Source organism: Tiliqua scincoides, chromosome 2, assembly GCF_035046505.1.
Source record: "Tiliqua scincoides isolate rTilSci1 chromosome 2, rTilSci1.hap2, whole genome shotgun sequence".
Classification (NCBI taxonomy): Eukaryota; Metazoa; Chordata; class Lepidosauria; order Squamata; family Scincidae; genus Tiliqua; species Tiliqua scincoides.
In genome coordinates, this window is record NC_089822.1 from 253,855,767 (window position 1) to 253,874,763 (window position 18,997).

General features: G+C 45.7%; 1 protein-coding gene across 1 annotated transcript; it reads right to left on the reverse strand.

Moving 5' to 3' along the window:
• Positions 1-8,059: 8,059 nt before the first annotated feature.
• NPDC1 (neural proliferation, differentiation and control 1) lies at positions 8,060-18,989 on the reverse strand. Its single transcript, XM_066613407.1, has 9 exons — positions 18,917-18,989; positions 16,434-16,586; positions 16,031-16,147; positions 12,123-12,341; positions 11,920-11,986; positions 11,565-11,649; positions 10,686-10,762; positions 9,103-9,196; positions 8,060-8,125 (listed from the first exon to the last, which is right to left on the reverse strand). The coding sequence occupies exons 1-9, from the start codon at positions 18,987-18,989 to the stop codon at positions 8,060-8,062; spliced, it is 951 nt and encodes a 316-aa protein (XP_066469504.1).
• Positions 18,990-18,997: the final 8 nt, after the last annotated feature.

An 18,997-nucleotide genomic window follows, 5' to 3' on the forward strand; every position in this document is an offset into this window, starting at 1 on the left:
TTCTTACTGGGACTGCTGGCAAAATCTCCCCACTGACATAATCCCCAGCCCCCAGAAAATCGCCCAATCCTTCCCAGAGGGCTCTGGAATGTTGCTCTAACCACCACACACCACTGCCTTTCAGACATTCCATTGCCCTCTGATGGGCATTTAGTGCTTATCAAGTACCATAAAGTGATCAAAACTCAACTGATAGAAGAGAGATAAAGCCATTGGAGTCAAGTTCTCTCCCTCCTCTCTCCAGCCCTCCAAGAGGGCTTTACTCCAAGAGGTGTCAATGCTCTGGACCACAGGACAATGTATCAAAGGGCCTTCAGTCCCCATTATCTTGCTAAACGGGCTGTCAAGTTATCAATGGCTCTTACTAAGGCCTTGATGGGTCTCCTGTTGGGTTGGTTTCCTGGATTTCTATTTTCACTGGCCTAGGGGGTTGCAGCCCTCCCACTGCCCACCCCCATCAGCTCCCCCCAACAATGAGGCATTCACACCTCCAACTTTCTGCCAGTGACCCTCCCCAAATTTACCCAAGTGTAGTTGTAAACAACCTCTTCCAACCCATGCCTGTGGAAATCAAGGTCATCTACTCTCTGCAAAGGAGAGCACCTCTAATCAGATTTACTGGACCTATTTAATAAATATAGTACAGCATCTATTTACTGGTTCCCAATGTAATATTTGACTTGCTCTGTCAACTGTACCAGTTTGCACAGCACAATGTGTCTGCTTTGATGACATCACCGTTCTGGATTTTGATATTCTGATGCTTTTTGCTCCATGTACTGAGGTGGAATGTTCAGTCATTTTAGTTGTCATCTGACCGAATCTCACTCCCATCTCTTTTTGGCTCAACAGTCACTCAGTGAGTGTCTTGATCCAATCCACTCTGACTCCCTAAGCTGCAATGCAGTGATTCTAAAGTAGTGCCTGTTGCCCTTTGGGGGAGTTTCGGCCTACAGAGTTTTGACCTACAGAGGCCTGCTCAGGGCAAGGGAATGTTTTTTCCCTTTCCCTGAAATAAGCACTTGCGAGCCCAGTGGGTCTACTCGGACTTGCACAAGCAACATTGCTGGTGTAAGTCCTCATGAACCTGTGAAAGTGGATTGACCCCAGGGGGTTTTGATTGGGTGAACACAACTGACACCAAACCCACCTCCTTCCCAGTTCCAATCTAACCCCATCACTGCCTACCCATCCCCACCTCCCTCTCACCCATACTTGTACTAATCAGGGCTGTCTGGTGTCAGGAGTCCACTGGTGCGTGGAGTCACTGCCTTTCGGTGGTAGCCAGCCCTTGTGCTCTGGTGCCTTGCCTTTTGCAACAGCCAGAAAGCTCCTAGTGCTGCCAGAATACTCCTTCCAGATTAGGATTGGGACCTAAATAGGAGTTCGAGCCAGGGGTTCCTACGCCTCGTCTGACACTCTAACCACTACACCACCCCACTGGAGATGGTGCACCATAGTGGTAGTGAGACTGAGCTATGAATGTGGAAGACCTCTGTTTAGATCTCTGCCAGGAGCTCAAGGAAGGATGTAACTGGAGAGGAGTTAACAGTCCTGCAAGTTATAATGTGGTCTTAATGATACTTGACAGGATTATTGTACAGATAAGGATAGTTGCATGTGAAGTGTTTCGAATGCTCAATTCTTATGCTGAATGCTATTATTACAGCACACTGGCCTATCCACAAGGCCAAGAGAGGCAGTTGACTTACAGCCCAATCCTATCCAGCACCAGAGCAACGGCAGTGCAACTCCAGGGTAAGGGAACATACTTTAAGGAGGCCTCTGTGACTGCCTCCCCAACACAGGAAGCAGTGCACACCCCATAGGCACATCAGCACCAGCACTGGAAAATTGGATAGGTAGCAGATTGGCAGGGGACACTCATAAGAACATACGAACAGCCCCACTGGATCAGGCCATAGGCCCATCTAGTCCAGCTTCCTGTATCTCACAGCGGCCCTCCAAATGCCCCAGGGAGTGAGCACCCTAGATAACAAGAGACCTGCATCCTGGTGCCCTCCCTTGCATCTGGCATTCTGACATAGCCCATTTCTAAAATCAGGAGGTTGCACATACACATCATGTCTTGTAACCCATAATGGATTTTTCCTCCAGAAATTTGTCCAATCCCCTTTTAAAGGCATCTAGGCCAGATGCCGTCACCACATCCTGCGGCAACTCATCTCAGTCCACCTGTTTCTCTCTACTGCTCCTCCCATAGCCCAAAGTGGAAGAAGAAAAGGATGGAGTGGAAGAAAAAGTGAGGAGGAGTGTGGTGGGCTAGAGTGTTCTGTGAGAGTCTAGTCCACCACATTTCCCCCCTCCACACTTCCTCTTCTCCATCCCTCTCTTCCTTTTGCAGTCCAAGGAGTAGGAAAAGCAGAAGTCCAAGTATCAGGAAAAGGAGAAGCAGAACCAGAGGAGGAGGGGTAGCATTTGGCACACTGCCGCAGGCATTGGGAGGCCTTGGGCTGGCCGGACCTGGTTCTTAAGATCTTCATTAGAGGCCCAGTTCAAAGTTCCGAAAGGCCAGGCCTTATCAGTGGTTCCATCTCACACGTGTAATTCCCCCCCCCCATCTGCTCCTTTGGCACTGCATGAGTTTGGGCAAAAGTTAAAAAGGTGTTTGGTGCTATTTCAGGCTGCTGGGATGGTGGTGGTTGTTACTTAAAATAGTTGCTGACTTGATTTGTAATGTGATTTTTTAAAAATTGTATTTTTATATCAATGAACTAATAAGGAACTCTAGAACTGTAGTTAGTTGGTAGACTACAAATATTTTAAATTAATAATTAAAAATAAATAATATCTTTTTTTTAGTCAATGTTTGGGCATTTGCCCTCCCTGGCATGGCAGCACAAGCTTCCCTGAATGCATATTTCTTAAAGACAAGCCTGTCCATTCCACTGCTCTGACTTCAAGGAAACACAAGGAGGAATGACTCACTGCCAGGTTAATTATATCTCCAGTTCCTATGCTCCCTTTTTTACAAGCTTCTGGATTCAGGAGAAGATAGCCTGTGTTATTTATTTATTTATTTATTTATTTATTTATTTATTTATTAACAAGCAAGCAAACAAACCTTTTTCCAGCAGGGAAAATACAATAAACTTCAGATGTTTGAGAGCCACAAGAGATATGTTTGACAGCTGCCAAATTTAAGAAGCATTTAAATGCTTAAATATATGTAGTCATCATGAACATTAAATGTATGCTTTGCTCTCAATCAATGATTATAAAGCTTGTTTTTTTATTTACCTGTTATATTAATTGTGATGCAGAAAGGAGCTCAGGGAACATATATGTGAGCAGCACATTATATGTCAAAGTGCTACACATGGCTTACAGGGGCCAGGAGCCCTGCAGGAAAAAAGGTGAGAAAGTCCGAAGGGAACCTTGGGGGCAGATGTCCCTGAAGACAGTCTCCAGTCTGGAGATGTCCTCCCTGATAAGCTGCTTGTTGTCCATTCCCAGACAACACCCCATCTTCCTTCTCATTGTCATGCATTCTGCTAAGAGGCCAAGATGGTGTCAGGGGCCTCCAGGACAGGACTGATGTGGCTGGTTATGGAACAACCTGTCTCACAATAGTTCTCAGAAGTAGGAGCATCCAACCAAGTCTCCTTGCCTGCTAGGCAACCAAGAAACTTGTTAGGCTGGTTCTGAACCAGTGCCCCTCTCCCCGGCTGGAAATGGGCAGAAGTCAGAATTTGTTTCCCAGCTGGAAGTTGCAAAAGTGTCTTTCAGATGTCAACATCTTCCCTGATTATTTAACTAGAAAACAGGAATGTCATTGCCACCGTTTTCCCCCCCAAGCTAAAGCTTCTATGACTTTGACACTTAACAGAGAGAAATCTGAATAAGAAGCATTCCCAGTCACCACGTTTCTGTTTTGGGGGGGGGGGGGGGAGTAGCCACTTTACAACAGTCCTGCAAGGTAAGTGTGTGTAGATGTGGAGCTTTGGTTAAAAGACAATGAATGATGTTAAAGGCGCAGGAGCCCTGCCAGAAAAAAGGAGGCAGCCCTAGTTCTCAGCTGGAATGAATAAGACGACTGACATCAAGATGTCTGTAGGGCACATTGCTCTGTATGACTGAAGGAAGTGAGCCAAGCTACACTTTATACTAGAAGACAGAAAAACCACAATCCTGCTGACTAGTCCTACCTGGCAAGAATAGAATCCCTCCCCCCCCCCCAACGTTAGGGTTGCAGATTCTTTTACCAACTCTTGCATCTTGGACAGCAAATGACCTGCAGAGGTAAGCAGGTGGCAGGGCTAATTTTCACCCTCTGACACAGTTGACCTTCTGAGGGTGCAATCCTAACCAACTTCCCAGCACTGGCATAGTTGTGCCAATGGGGCATGTGTTGCATCCTGCAGTTGGGGGGCAGTCACAAGGTAAAGCAATGTTTGTTCCTTGCCCTTAGAGTTGCATTGTCTTATGTCACTGCTGGAAAGTTGGTTAGGATTTCAACCTGAGTTGTGCAAGGCCTGCTGCTATTAAAGGCACAAGATCAAGTTGTTGTTTTTAATTTATTTGGTCAGTTAGTGATCCTAGAAGGTGTGGCTGTGGTGCTTCAAATGGCACCACCCCATGACCAAAATTTATAGAGTCTGAAGGACAAACACAAAGACACATGTATTATTTGCATTTTATTTTTTCCATTGTTTATTCAAATTTTGTGGTGAATCAAAATGAACAAGTTCAGGTTTGGATGAGCAGCTGATACAGACCAGAAGAGTGATTTAAGGAGAGTGAATGGGCTGGGACAGATGTCAGGGAAAGGGAAGAGTGGGGCTTTAAAGACAGATACAGTTGCCACCTTTTTTTCCTGACAGGGCTCTAAAATCTTTATTAATTGTGATAAATCAGCAGAAGAGAAACAGGAGCCAAGGCAGGAAAAACATTGGCAGCCAGTAAAGTTTGTCCCTTTAGCCTTCAACTCCCTTCTGCCCCCTCCTGGACAAAGCAAGATGTGTTGAGAGGACCCCTCCCAATCTGGCTTGGGGGCATGCATGACTGGGAATGATATTTAGGGGCAGTGATCTGCAGAGAATGTGAGGTAAGCAGGTGAGGCACCCATGCTAACAGGTGTGGCTGACAACAGAGACACATGCAAAGTACCACAGATAACAGGGTCTGAGATAAAACAAAGAGAGGCAGGTAAGAGAACAGGTGATCTGACATGCACCAAGCATGGCCAGTGCAAGACACAGGCAAAACCACTCATTCTGACATGGCAGAAGCCCCTGCAAAAGGTGGCACTAGGTCTCCTTTTGGAGAAGGCACCTCCTCCAGCCTTTCACAGAAGAAACTAGGGACATGCTTTCAGCACACCAATTCTGATATTTAGGATTTCTGCTGGAACCCCCACTGCCTCACCAACTATTATTCATTGATGGAGGCTCTGCTCTGTCTGCTGTGTTCACAGACTCCTGCAGTGGCCCATTTCTCACCGATTTAGTCATGGAATATAGTCATGCAACTATGTGGTAACTGAGGGTTTTCTGTGGGGTGGCTCTGGTGTCAGTCCCCGAATATCATTCAGCTATCCCTCACACAGCCAGCAGTTCCCAAATGTACCGTGGTCATGCTGCCCTTCTTTCACGGTGGCCTCTTCTTTCCAGCTCTTCTGGTCATGCCAACTTGGACTGAGTGAGAACTCACACAATTCTTGTGACATCTTGCATGATCCAAGATGGCAGAACCCAGGAGAGCCAGGAAGGATGCCAGGGACATCTTGCAGTGCCCCTGTGAGTTCACCGTGGCACCCTCAGGTGCACCTTTTGGGAACCACTGCCTTACAGATGCCCACCACTCCCCCCTCCCACACTTCTTCTTCCACTTAGTCCGCCTTTGCCTTTTCCCACTCAGGGAGTGGGAGGAGGCAGAGGTGCAGTGGAGACAAGCAGGCAGATGGAGATGGTGCATTCCTCTGCCAATCTACTGCCTGTCCAAGCAAGCAGGCTGTGACTCTAGGTCTGTCAGTGCAACACTGAATACTGGCACATGAGTGAACATGCAATCTGTGCGCAACACAAAAAAAGTAGATGGGGGTTACATATCTGTACAAATGAAAGGTACATCTGTGATCATGTTAAGAGCTTCAATGTTTGCTTGATTAATTGGATGTAATTGATTCCAAAGCCTTTTGACTGACTAAAAAACTACGTACAGGGCAGCAAATGTACATATAAGATGCAGATGTAAAGTGCTATGTTATTATTACTCATCTTTAATGTGACACCCTTCTACTCCATTCTCTCTCAACCTACACAGTCCAGACCAACATGCCACAAGCAGACAGCAGCTGCATCAAGCAGCATCACACAAAGGTGCCTGTAAGTAAGTTAAGCAAGTGAGCCGAGGTAGGAGCTACGGGGGAAGTAGTATACAAATTTTAGATTGAGACACATACACAATAATATTTTATAAAATACATGAATTTCAAACCACTTGTGGCTTCTGGCAGACAGAAGATCAGAATGTGGCAAGTATATGAGTGAGAAGCAAAGGTTATCCCAACCCTTTTATGGTAGGGGAGGGTCTGTCAAGCTTATCAAGGCAGGGCCATCTCAGCAGTGGTATCACACCTCAGGACAGCTTCAGAAGGCCCACTTATCTAGAATTGACTTCTATGCAGCTTTTGCTGTCAAATTAAGAGCCCAATCCTACTTGATTCCTGTGCAGTGATGCAGAGGTGCCAGTATGGAAGATTTGGCCCTAGAGGCTAGGGTAAACCCCTGCTGGCCTCATGGATCAGATCTGTACCAGCAATATTGCTGACACAACACCAGAACCAGGGGACATCTGCTAAAATTGAGTGTTTGGGAGAGTTGATTTCTTTACTCAGCGTATTGTCACTCTGTGGAACTCCTTGCCACAGGATGTGGTGATGGCATCTGGCCTGGATGCCTTTTAAAGGGTATTGGACAAATTTTTGGAAGAAAAGTCCATCAGGGGTTACAAGCCATGATGTGTATGTGCAACCTTCTGATTGTAGAAGTGGGTTACATCAAGGGAGGCCACCAGGGTGCAGGTCTCCGCCCTCCTTCCTGCCCCTGTTGCATCCCTGTTCCACACTCCACCTCCCTCCCACCCCCTGCGTGATGCTTACCTGAGACAGAGGGTGTCTTGTGTCTGTTGCCACACGATGAGACAACCACTCTCTGCTTCCAACAGCAGCCAGCCTGCCTTTTGTGACAGCCGGAAAGCGCATTATGCTGCTGGAACACTCATTCCAGTGGCATAGCATGCCTTCAGGATTGGGCCGTAAGTGGGCTTTTGATTTGCCCTGCTTCTGTAATGTCAGCCAAGTTGGGTGGACTAAATGCTGTTGCTTGTTTGCATTTATTTTGATACTGCACACTATTGAAAGGAAAAGCAATTACTAAAGTCTATACGTAAGTAAGTAAGTAAGTAAGTAATAAAATAAATAAATAAATAAATAAATAAATTAAATAAATAAATAAATAAATAAAAATCAAGCTTAGGGTTCCAATCTGCCATGGGCAGACTGGCATAACTGAGGGCCCTGCATTGGAATGCAACTCCCTTTGTGTTAAGGATGCATCCAGCCAGTGCAGTGGGGATCAGAGGACTAGTGTGGTTCTGACAGAGATACAGGATTCAACTGAGCATGAGGAAACCTGCTTAGGCTCACATCAATCTCCCTTGCTGGGTTAGATGGTGAGCACTTTCAACTGGAGAATTAATGGACTCAGGATAGCTTTGAAAAGGGTCTGTACAAAAGAGGAAAAACACCAGAAGTACAATCCATTCTGGGGAGGGGGGTGTTTGAAGCAGATCTACAGAAAGAATATCCTATTTGCCATTTTCCCCCCTATTACACCAATGCCGTAGAATCAGAATGGGATGAAATGGTGATGAAGGACTGGTTGATGACAGGTGCTGTCTTCCCTCAGGAGGAGCGGATACAAAACAGCATATTCCTGTAAGGACATGGAGGCTTTTGTGAGTCTAAATCTTCCCCACATTAACCTGGGAAGTGGAGATGTGGGGGGGCTATGAGATAGAGAGAGGTGGCGGCAACTTAGGGAGGGCATTGGCGTAGGGTGGAGGTGTCGAAGAGAGGATTGTGGACTTCCATCTCTCCACTCTGTGGAAAGAGAAAGGAAAAAGTCAAGTCATATTGGAAAGGAAGGGAAGAGTCTCTCTCACAAGTCAAAGTACACATGCAGTAGAATCATATGGGTGTCTGGCATACAGAGCTTCTTCTCTTGGACTGTAACACTTCAAGTTGCAGGTGTAGGAATTCTTGTTTGAATGAATCCAAATGAAAAGCACTTGCAAGTTGGGAAGAACAGCTATAAGCTTGGCTTCTCCCTGTCCTGCTATTTTTCTGTGTGGCAGCTTCTCCCTCCCCCCACAAGAAAAAAAACAGCAAGATTTCAAATACAGGTGTGTGCCACTGGGGATACATTCTCCAATCCCCGTTGTTGTTGTTATGCGATTAGGTCATTAAATTAACATTCAGTTCAATCTATTGCCTTTCTTGTGTAAACCAACACTCCTGCCAGACACTAGCTGGCTGCACAGGCTACTGGAGATAGAGTGCCTCTTCTTTGCATTCAGAGCCTCTCTGTTGTGTAAACAGACACTTTGCTGCAGCTGACACTATGCACTTTGCTGACACTATGGGAGACGCAATTGCCTCATTAAGAGCATCTATATTGTGCTTTGACCACTGTCATATATGCGATCCGTTGTTAAGCAAACGGTTGTTAAGCGGTGCATGCCTGTACAAGGTTCCCCATCTGCAGTCTGAATAATACACTCCAAGAAGAACATCACCAGACAATTCTGTTGCGTCGCTCTGTCAGCTCATACTCAACCCTGCCTCCATCCTCACTTTCTGCTGTATGGAATTCCCAAGCGTTACATGGAGTCATCAACACCAGGGGTAGATTAAGAGAGTCCACGTAGGGTTGAATAGGAATAAACTCAAGCCTTTGGTTTCTAGCTGAAAATTTAGGAAAAGGACTTGAAATAACCTGGAGGGGACCAGGTCTTCACAACTCACCTCATGGCTAAAACCTAATTGTGAAACCAACCTTGCTTGAAGAGGGTACATACCGGTGCAAGTCCAGGACACTCGTATACAGTGTAGTCCCCGTTTTCAGTCTCTGATTCTGTGGAGAGTTGCTCTATCGGTTTTGGGGATTCTCTACTAGAGGGGAAAATCAAAAGTATAGGGAAGGGAGCTCAGGTATCCTATCAACTCCCAGAAAGCACCCCTTTCTCCTGCCTTCATCTCTAGCGCAGGAGGCAAGCTATCCCCACTGCCCATACATCATATTCTTCTCCCATCACTATATAGAGGCTCTAGTTTTTCTCTGATTAGTTGGTTATATTAATGTTTTTAATTACCCAAAAGAGGCTATCAATCAGTCAGCAGATTAAAAATAAATAAATAAATAAAAGAACAATTCAAATGAAAATCTCACAAGTGAAAAGAACTTCATAAATTTTAAAAGCTCAGTCAAAATCATACAAATGAGCATGCATTCTAAAAAAATAATAATTCAGGAATAAAGACCATGCATCGCAATGGGGCGAACTGGGGAGAAGAAAGGAACCTCTCTGTGACCCGGAAGTGAGCCCTTCAGTGCTAAAAACAGCTCTACAGGCTTGGCAACAGTGCGATCTGGCCGCAAAAAGGTAGGAACCCTGATTTTGGCACTTTTTTGTTTTTAAAGGGATTTAAATTTGGATTCTAGTAACCGTGGGGGGTTCCACAATTGAACCCCCATGGATAACACGGTCTGACTATTATTTTTCCTGTTTTAAACAGAAGATGTTAGTTTTCAACATTGCAATATCTCATCCTTTAGATAAGCAATCTTTCACATATGGAATGGTCCAGAGTATGCACAGGGTATGGGACCAGGGCAACTCAACTAGTGTGTGGGTTCCTCTGTTATGGCCATGTATTGATCATGAAAGCATGGGGCCCAGGGCAACTGCCCCAGCTGACCTATCTGACAGACGGCTCTGATGGTCACATCCTCACAATTGTGCAACACAAATTCTTGCGGTGCTTAAAACACTATGTACGTATATAATCTTTGGTTTTTATGTAACCTGGGGGCATCCAGAGTGGTGGAGGAAAAGCAGGGTAAAAAGTATTAAATAAAATACACACACTTTTATTTCAAAGGTGAAGTCATATCATGAAACACCTCTAACAACTGGAGTTTCTGAACCAACTCCGTCATCAAGTTTACAATTTTTAACATCTCTTGGCAATAGCTTTTCAATTTTGGACAGCCCCACTATATATGAATAAATGTTATCTCTTATTCCATATCCTCTCCAACATAGACCTGTCCCAATACCAGTTAACCTCTTTACTCTCCTGATGGTGAGATACTGCCTGGAAACACATTTATAAAATGCTTTATTTAGGTTCCATGTGATTTTTGTGTGGAGTGCCTGTCAACCAAAGTGGAAAGTCGATCTGGTCCAAAATTATCTACTCCACTCTCCAGGGTCTGTGGTGGGGTCCTTCATAGCTTGCTACTACAGATCTTAGAAGTTGAGTCACAGGCGATTGAACCCGTGAACTCACATGTACTTTGCTTTGCTACTGATCTATGGTCCTTCCCCTCCCATTCCTATTCCCCTACCACAGAGAAATCAAAACAAAGAGTACTTACTCTTCACTGGTCAGAAGTTTCTTCTGATGTTGATAGTGGTGAACTTGACATGATTGAGCTAGTCTAGAATCCATGTACTAAGAAGGGGGGGATCAAAAGAGAAGAAGGTATTGAGAACAAAACGGCTAATATTATAATGCCGTTGTACAAATCTATGGTAAGGCCACACCTGGAGTATTGTGTCCAGTTCTGGTCGCCGCATCTCAAAAAAGACATAGTGGAAATGGAAAAGGTGCAAAAGAGAGCGACTAAGATGATTACAGGGCTGGGGCACCTTCCTTACGAGGAGAGGCTATGGCGTTTGGGCCTCTTCAGCCTAGAAAAGAGACACCTGAGGGGGGACATGATTGAGACACACAAAATTATGCAGGGGATGGACAGAGTGGATAGGGAGATGCTCTTTACACTCTCACATAACACCAGAACTAGGGGACATCTACTAAAATTGAGTGTTGGGAGAGTTAGAACAGACAAGAGAAAATATTTCTTTACATAGCATGTGGTTGGTCTGTGGAACTCCTTGCCACAGGATGTGATGACGGCATCTGGCCTGGACGCCTTTAAAAAGCGATTGGACAAGTTTCTGGAGGAAAAATCCATTATGGGTTACAAGCCATGATGTGCATATGCAACCTCCTGATTTTAGAAATGGGCTATGTCAGAATGCGAGATGCAAGGGAGGGCACCAGGAAGCAGGTCTTTTGTTATCTGGTGTGCTACCTGGGGCATTTGGTGGGGACACTGTGAGATACAGGAAGCTGGACTAGATGGGCCTATGGCCTGATCCAGTGGGGCTGTTCTTATGTTCTTAAGACAACAGTCAGTGATTTCCAGCACCTCCTGCACCGCTGAGCAACCACCAGTGGTAAAATTACTTACTGCGCTGGGCTGATGGTATCGGTACTGGTTCCCACGAGTGGCTGTATAGGCCATCTTCTGAGCCAAGTGGACTTCTCTCTGTAACCTGGAAGTGAATCATAGGATGTTTTTCCAGGTATTCAAAACTAGTATATGTCTGCAATGGTAAATTTGGTTCTTATGAATGGCAATGCTGTGGTCTTCATGTTCCTTGAGGTACTGCAAGACTTTCATTCATTCATATAAGTTACATCTCTAATAAATTCATTTATTCCCCCCGCCCACACACACACACAGTGTCAGAGAGATGATGTGGCCCTCCTGCCAAAATGTTTGGACACCTCTGCATTAAGGTATGGGATGGTGCAGCCCCTACCTGTACCAGCAGATGGCAGCAACCACCAGTCCAGAGAGCCCAGTCACTGTGCACATCACCACCAGAGCTGCAAGAACCAAAAAGTACTTTTTTGAGCACCAGACATGAAGAGGTCTGGTGGATCACCAGTTTTCTTGCTAGGCACAATCCCCAAGTGCTCAGATCACCCTGCCCCCATTTCCCCCAAAAGTATTCATACTCACTGAGGGACACAGCTTTATTCAGACTAGGAGCCGGTGGGCGGGAGCGTTGCTTGAAATCCACTTTCACTCGCCTTGGGGGTGTAGTGGCGGAGACGGGGGTGTCTTCATATGACTCAGAAGAAGCCAGGGTGCTATGTTGTTCGATATAGGAGGCATTTGTGGGGAAAGAGGTTGGGAAGATAGTGGTGGGGTTTGGTGCTTCAAAGTCCCCAATGCTGTCTGTAAAGCAAACAGATCTGGTTTTGAATCCCATTTTCTTATCTCCCTGCAGCACATGGTCTCCTACCAGGATGTCGGGACCTGACTTTTCACTAGGATAGAGCACTTACAGGGGAATGCTTCCAATACCCTTTTGTTGGGTAGTTTGTGGCTTGACTTGCTTACTGGAGCTGTCATCAGTCCTCTAATGTCAGAAATCCAACAATGGGGTCTGAGTGGTAGACAACATGGGTGGAAACATGGGCATGATCTGCTCTCATTCAGCATTTCCGCACAGCAACTAGTAACCTGCTGATGACACTCAACCCTTATCTCTCATTTCCATCTGGTACCAGAGTTGGGAAACTCTGAACCAGTATCTGGCAGCTGTGGAGAACTGGGTGTGGGCAAATAACCTGAAATGTAATCCAGGGAAGACAGAGGTGCTGTCAATAAGCAAGAAACCCAGCTTGGGAGAAGTTTGAAGGCCTGTTGTGGGACTGTACAGAAGGATCAGGCCCACCACTTGGGAGTTCTCCTAGTGCCAGGTTTGCACCTGGAATTCCAAGTGGTGGCTGTGGCCAGGAGTGGCTCTGTGCAGCTTTGGCCGCTGCGCCAGCTGCAACCTCTCCTGAAAAGGCTACAGCAATCCGTGCTTTAGTTACATCACAATTGGACTGCTGTAATGGACTCTACTTGGGGCTGCCCAGGAAGATGGTTGGAAGGTATACTGGTACAGAATGCTGTAGCCCTGGAGGACTTGTGGGGGCTTATCAGTTGGACTATATTACGCCAGTTCTTTTCTATCTCTGTCAGCTGCCAGATTGTTCCACGGCCCGGTTCAAGGTGCTGGGTGTTACCTAAGAAGCCCTACACGGCTTGGCACCTGAATACCTGAAGGACTGCCTCCTCCCATATGAATCTGGTTGCACTCTGCAGTCATCATCAGGGAACTTGCTCCACAGCCCTTCACCTGCAACCAGCAGCACAGGGCTTTTCTCAGTGGTAGCACCCATGTTGTGAATGTCCTCCCACCTGAAACCCACCTGCTCCTGTCACTTGCAATATATTGAGATCTATCTCTTCCATTTGGATTTTGATTAACCATTTTTTTTTCTGCTAGTATTATTTGTCACTGTCTTTTCTCAGTTCTTGGATTTATTTTAAATTGTTTTTGAAATGGTTTTTACTGATAAGACATAAGCTACGTGGATGGTCCTTTTACTGGGACCAAAAGGCAGTGAATAAACCTGTTAAGTAAATACATTTGACATGCTGCATGAATATCAAGTTGAGTCAGGGGTGAGGGAAAAAGGCCTCTTTAGCTTGTCCTGTTCCCCAATAAAGGCATTACTGCCAATGCAAGTAACACAGAGTCTGAGAGGAGCAGAGGCGGTTATCACACACACACACCCTGCGGGATCCCTGTAAGCAAAAAATTGCTTCCAATATATTTTTGTTCTTTGGTGTGTGGCTTGGCTCACTTACTGGAGCATTCTGGAGTTATCATTGATCCTCTAAAACAGTGTTTCTCAAGGTTTGTCCTCTGCTGTACCGCTTTACATGGTCCACCTATTCCACCTTTACACGGTCCACCTATTCCATCTTCACACGGTCCACCTATCAAATACCACTGGAAGCAACGGGCACTGACATCATCAACAGTTATTTCTGGGTTGGGAGGCCAGATGTGATGTGACAAACACCAGTAAGAAGCTCGGGGTAGACAGGAAGGCATTTTTTTGAGCATGGAAAAGCATGCTTTGGAGCTCTGCCTGCCTAACCGAGCCTCCTACCACTGTTTGTTGTGTCACGTTCCTGGTCTCGCCAGGTAGCAGGGGTCCTGCAAGTACCACCAGACATCACCTCAAGTACCACTGGTGATACTCGTACCACTGGTTGAGAAACACTGCTCTAAAATCAACCTCAGTTGGTCAAGAGCAATCAGTCTGAAAACAGAGAGGGACATCTAAAAATAAGATTCTAGTTCATACTTTGAAGAGTCCCTACGTACACAGAAGAATATACATTTGTCAATTAGAAGGAAACAAATTTTTTTTAAACCAAACTATTTTGTTAGCAGCCAAGCCCTATGGAATGTTAGAGGCCAATCCTATCCAGCACTGATGCAGCCATGCCAATGGGGCATGCATTTTATCCTGAAGTGGAGGGAAGTCAAGGAAGCCCCCTCAAGGTAAGGGAATGTTTTTCCCTTATCTTTGAGCTGCATTGCAGCTGTGTCAGCACTGGAAAATTGGATAAGACTGGGCCCTTAGAGTTTGTTTGTTTTTTAAACTAGAATAACTTATCTCATTGTCTAGAGGGGGAACTTCCAAGTTCACATGCCCAAGAATGCCAAAGATAAGATAAAGATTAGTTCCAATCCCACACCTTTAGAGCTACATTCGGAAATATAATAAGAGATATCCACCTAAATAGCTTTACAAGGCTCTTATCCTAGGTTGGCTGGAACTCTGAGCAGAAGCTCCCTTGCTCAGGACAGGGTGTTCGCTGAAAGCACATTTGGTTGCAAGCCTGCACTTGTTAGTTCAGATAAGTGGCATAGCTCGAGGGGGTGCAAAGCACTAAGTCTTGCAGGGAGCCTCACTGCAGCATGTCCCAAGGGGCCCCTTCTGAGCCATTCCAGGCAGAGGGAGCAAAATGGAGGCTGTCCAGAATGGTTCTGAAGGGGAGGAGTAGGAGTCCTTTGCACATTGCGGTGAGGCTCCCTGCAAGACTTAGTGCTTTGCACCCCCTCGAGCTATGCCACTGGTTCAGACTGACAGTTTTAGGAGGCCAGGGACATGGTTTCTTATAGTTTCGGTCTTTACACCCAACCAGCTGCAAGTTAGGATTAATTCCACCCTTACAAAACACAGCTGTACCCCCACAAAAGGATTTTGTATATTTGTTCATTTTGCACTGCACTCATTTTGTATATTTGTTCATTTTACACTGCACTCATGTCCTTCAGGTTGTGTTATCAGGCTCCTGTTAAAGGTACAGAAACAGGATCAGTAAAAAAAAAAATCTATCTATCATTGGGGGGGACAATGTGGTGTTAAGGCCACACCTGCAGGATTGTGTCCAGTTCTGGTCACCACATCTTGAAAAGGACATAGTGGAAATGGAAAAGGTGCAAAAGAGAGCAACTAAAATGATTACTGGGCTGGGGCACCTTCCTTATGAGGAAAGGCTACGGCGTTTGGGCCTCTTCAGCCTAGAAAAGAGGCGCCTGAGAAGGAACCTGACCGAGACATACAAAATCATGCAGGGGATAGACAGAGTGGCTAAAGAGATGCTCTTTACACCAGAACCAGGGGACATCCACTAAAACTGAGTGTTGGGAGAGTTAGGACAGACAAAATAAAATATTTCTTTACTCAGCGTGTGATTGGTCTGTGGAACTCCTTGCCACAGCATGTGGTGATGGCATCTGGCGTAGATGCCTTTAAAAGGGGATTGGACAAGTTTCTGGAGGAAAAATCCATTATGGGTTACAAGCCATGATGTGCATGTACAACCTCCTGATTTTAGAAATCAGTTACGTCAGTATGCCAGATGCAAGGCAGGGCACCTTGAGGCAGGTCTCTTGTTGTCTTGTGTGCTCCCTGAGGCATTTGGTGGGCCACTGTGAGATACAGGAAGCTGGACTAGATGAGCCTATGGCCTGATCCAGCGGGGCTGTTCTTATCAGTGAGTTTGCATACCAGGCAGTGTGGTCTCCATACTTGGGGGTCGAAAGCCCTTCTCATGCTTGGCCAGGAGGGAACGGATGAGACCTGGCAAGTCTTGAGGCCTCTTCTTCTGGGTCTTCGTTTTGCCTTCTAAAAGAAAACAAAGATCAAGAGGGGAAAAACTATCCTTGGAGTTCCCAAGCAGTCACCCATCAAAGCACTAACCAGATTTAGACCTGCTTAGCTTCAGATGGCACATCATGTGCCCTGGGACCACTTCATTTCATAGGTTACAAAGCACTGCGGAAGTTCCAAATTATCATGATGAAGTCCTTTTACTAAAGGTATTGCCCTCATCTGTCAAATGCTGGAAAGTATGCTTATATTTGGTCAGTGGGCTCCTCTTTCTTCAAGTTCCCAAGCTCCCCAGGCTTACCGTGCTTCGGCACTTTCTTCGGTACGCAGTCACCCCCTGAATCCTCCTCATAATTGGGGAAACAAGGGCCACAGGTAGGGGCCCCGTCAGGCCCACAGCCCAGGCGTCGATGGAGTAGGCAGTCGAGTTTGTATCTGGCAGGGCAGAGAGGGTCTGCAAAGAAAATATGAGCAAAGAAGAGGGAGAAGGGAAATTCGCTCGAGAATGGACAAGCCATTCTGTCTTTGGGCTAAGAAGTCAAACCTAAGCCCACTGGCTCTCATCCATCTCCTTCATGAGAACCCTGGACTCCTGCTAGACCAAACCAAACACAATTTAAAACACATAATTTGAGGATTATGGTTGACTATGAAGTGTGCACACTTTGTGGTTAACCGCAATAATCAAATTATGCATTTTAAATCAACTATTCAACAGTTATGTACACATTGCCTTTGCAAGTGCCCTCATGCAAATCTTAACTTTAATCTTTAACTTTAATCCAGTTGCCAGAGAGCTCTTGCATGCTCTGAGGAACCTGAATTAGCCAAATAGCTCTTGCAAACCTAGTTCATTTAATAGCACAATCCTAGGCATATCTACTCAGAAGTAAGTCTCATTGTATTTAATGAAGCTTACTCCCAGGTCAGTGTACATGGGATTGCAGCCCAAGTTATCTTTTTTTCTGGATGGGTTACACAGAGAAAAGGGTCTCTTTCAAGGAATTTCAGACAAGAGTTCACCTCTTTGCTCAGATCTTGCAAAGTTCATTCATAAAGGTGATACCAGTCAGTGAAAGATCCATCTGAAATGTGGTTCTTGGGGTTTAGAGATAGCCTGCCTATATGAACTGCCTTGAAGAAAGTCAGAGGAGTAATCCAATGACCAGAAAGGTGGTATGTAAATACCAGTATATTATTATTATTATATGGTACCAGTAAATACCATTATTATTATTATTATTATTATTATTATTATTGTCACCTGTTTCTGCTCCTGGGCAAAGTGCAGCTTATATCTTGCAGAAATCAAAGTGGGACTTCCATTGGCAAGGCAAAATGTGATGGAGATCGCATCACCTGTTTAATGTTTGCATATCAGGCTGCTGTTAAAAGTCAGAGGAGCAGAGCTAGAAAAAGTTGTCAACAGTTGTCTGCCCTAGAATTTACCTTCCCTTTCCATCATAAGCATGTAACTTCTTCCTCTTTCAGGAGAAAAGTGGTAATGGTACCCTGCCTCCTTTTGCTCCGCTCCCAACATCTTCCAAACCCACCCAAGTCCCCAAGGGTGTTCAGATTTAATTTACAGCCTGCCAATCTTATCCCAGCTCACTCTACAGGAGTTCCTTCTGAGCAAAGATCATCTCTTGCTGCAAATAGTTTTGGGTTTGTTTGCTTGCTTGATTTCCAAAGTGCAAAACTGCATGCTTTGATATTTCAGTTTTTGAAAAAGGGATAGAGGCTGGCAGAAGTAAGGCAGCTGCCTTGTCTCCCCCCTCCCCCCAAAAATTCCCATGTTTACAAGATACAAAATGTTAAAAGGTAAAATATTTCCCACCCTTCAATCTCTTGAGAAACACAGCACCTGTTGAATTGCTGCCTGCTACAGTGCAGTTAAAAGCCCAGGAATCCTTCCAGGAAAAGGGAAGGGCAGCCACAATTCTTGTATTTAGGAAGTAGGGTTCAAAGTCTTGGGTTCTCTGGACATGGGAAATGTGATCTAGGGTTAAGCCGGGTCTGGCAGACAGTGTTTGAACTAAGATGGGTAGAAGATGGGAGAGCCCTTACTGAAATCTACAAGCACCTGATTCCCCCACAATTTTAGCCCAATCATGCCCTCTAAGTAGCCTTCTAAAACCAATAACTAGGGGTGTGTTATAAAAAGAAGGGGGTAGGACCCTAATGGCTGCAGACAGGGTATGAGGAGGTAGAACTTTGGAAGGAGAATGGGCAAGAATTAGTTTCACTCTGGATTCTGGGACTGAGCCTGCAGGGCATGCTTTCAAGCTAGGAAGGTCTCTTTACAAGAACAGAGCGCATCATCTGGGCAAGAGTGTCTCTGAGCATGTGTAGAAGTCCCCTCACATCTAGCTGAGTTCAACTCTACCCTACCACCCCCAAACTATTTGGGATTGAACAGATAGGGCTCAGGGAGGGTCAAAGGAGGAGTTCCAGGCAGGCTTGAGCTCTGATCCCTGATCATTAAATGGGGGGGGGGGGAGGGGGCTTGAACAAAATGAGCCCCTAGGAAGGAGCGAATGTCAAGGGCTTCAGTACCTGAGCTGCTGCTGGGTAACATTTTCCCCCTCAGTCTCTGCAGCCCAGTCCAAAAGCCTCATTCCAAAACAATTTTCCCTCTGTTTTCATTTGCTCTGAGTTCTCTTCCCCCCCCATTTGATTGCTTTCTTTCTCCCCTCTTTTATCCATCACTCACATTCCAGGAAGGTCCTGTGAAGCCCCCCCCCATCTACATGCCCACCCCCCCAGCCCCTTGCCCCCCCTCACCTGGTTCCCAGTTGGCCCCCGTAGCTATCAGGGCTGCGAAGATCCCCAACCATCGGATCGCTTTGCCCAACATCTCCTTGC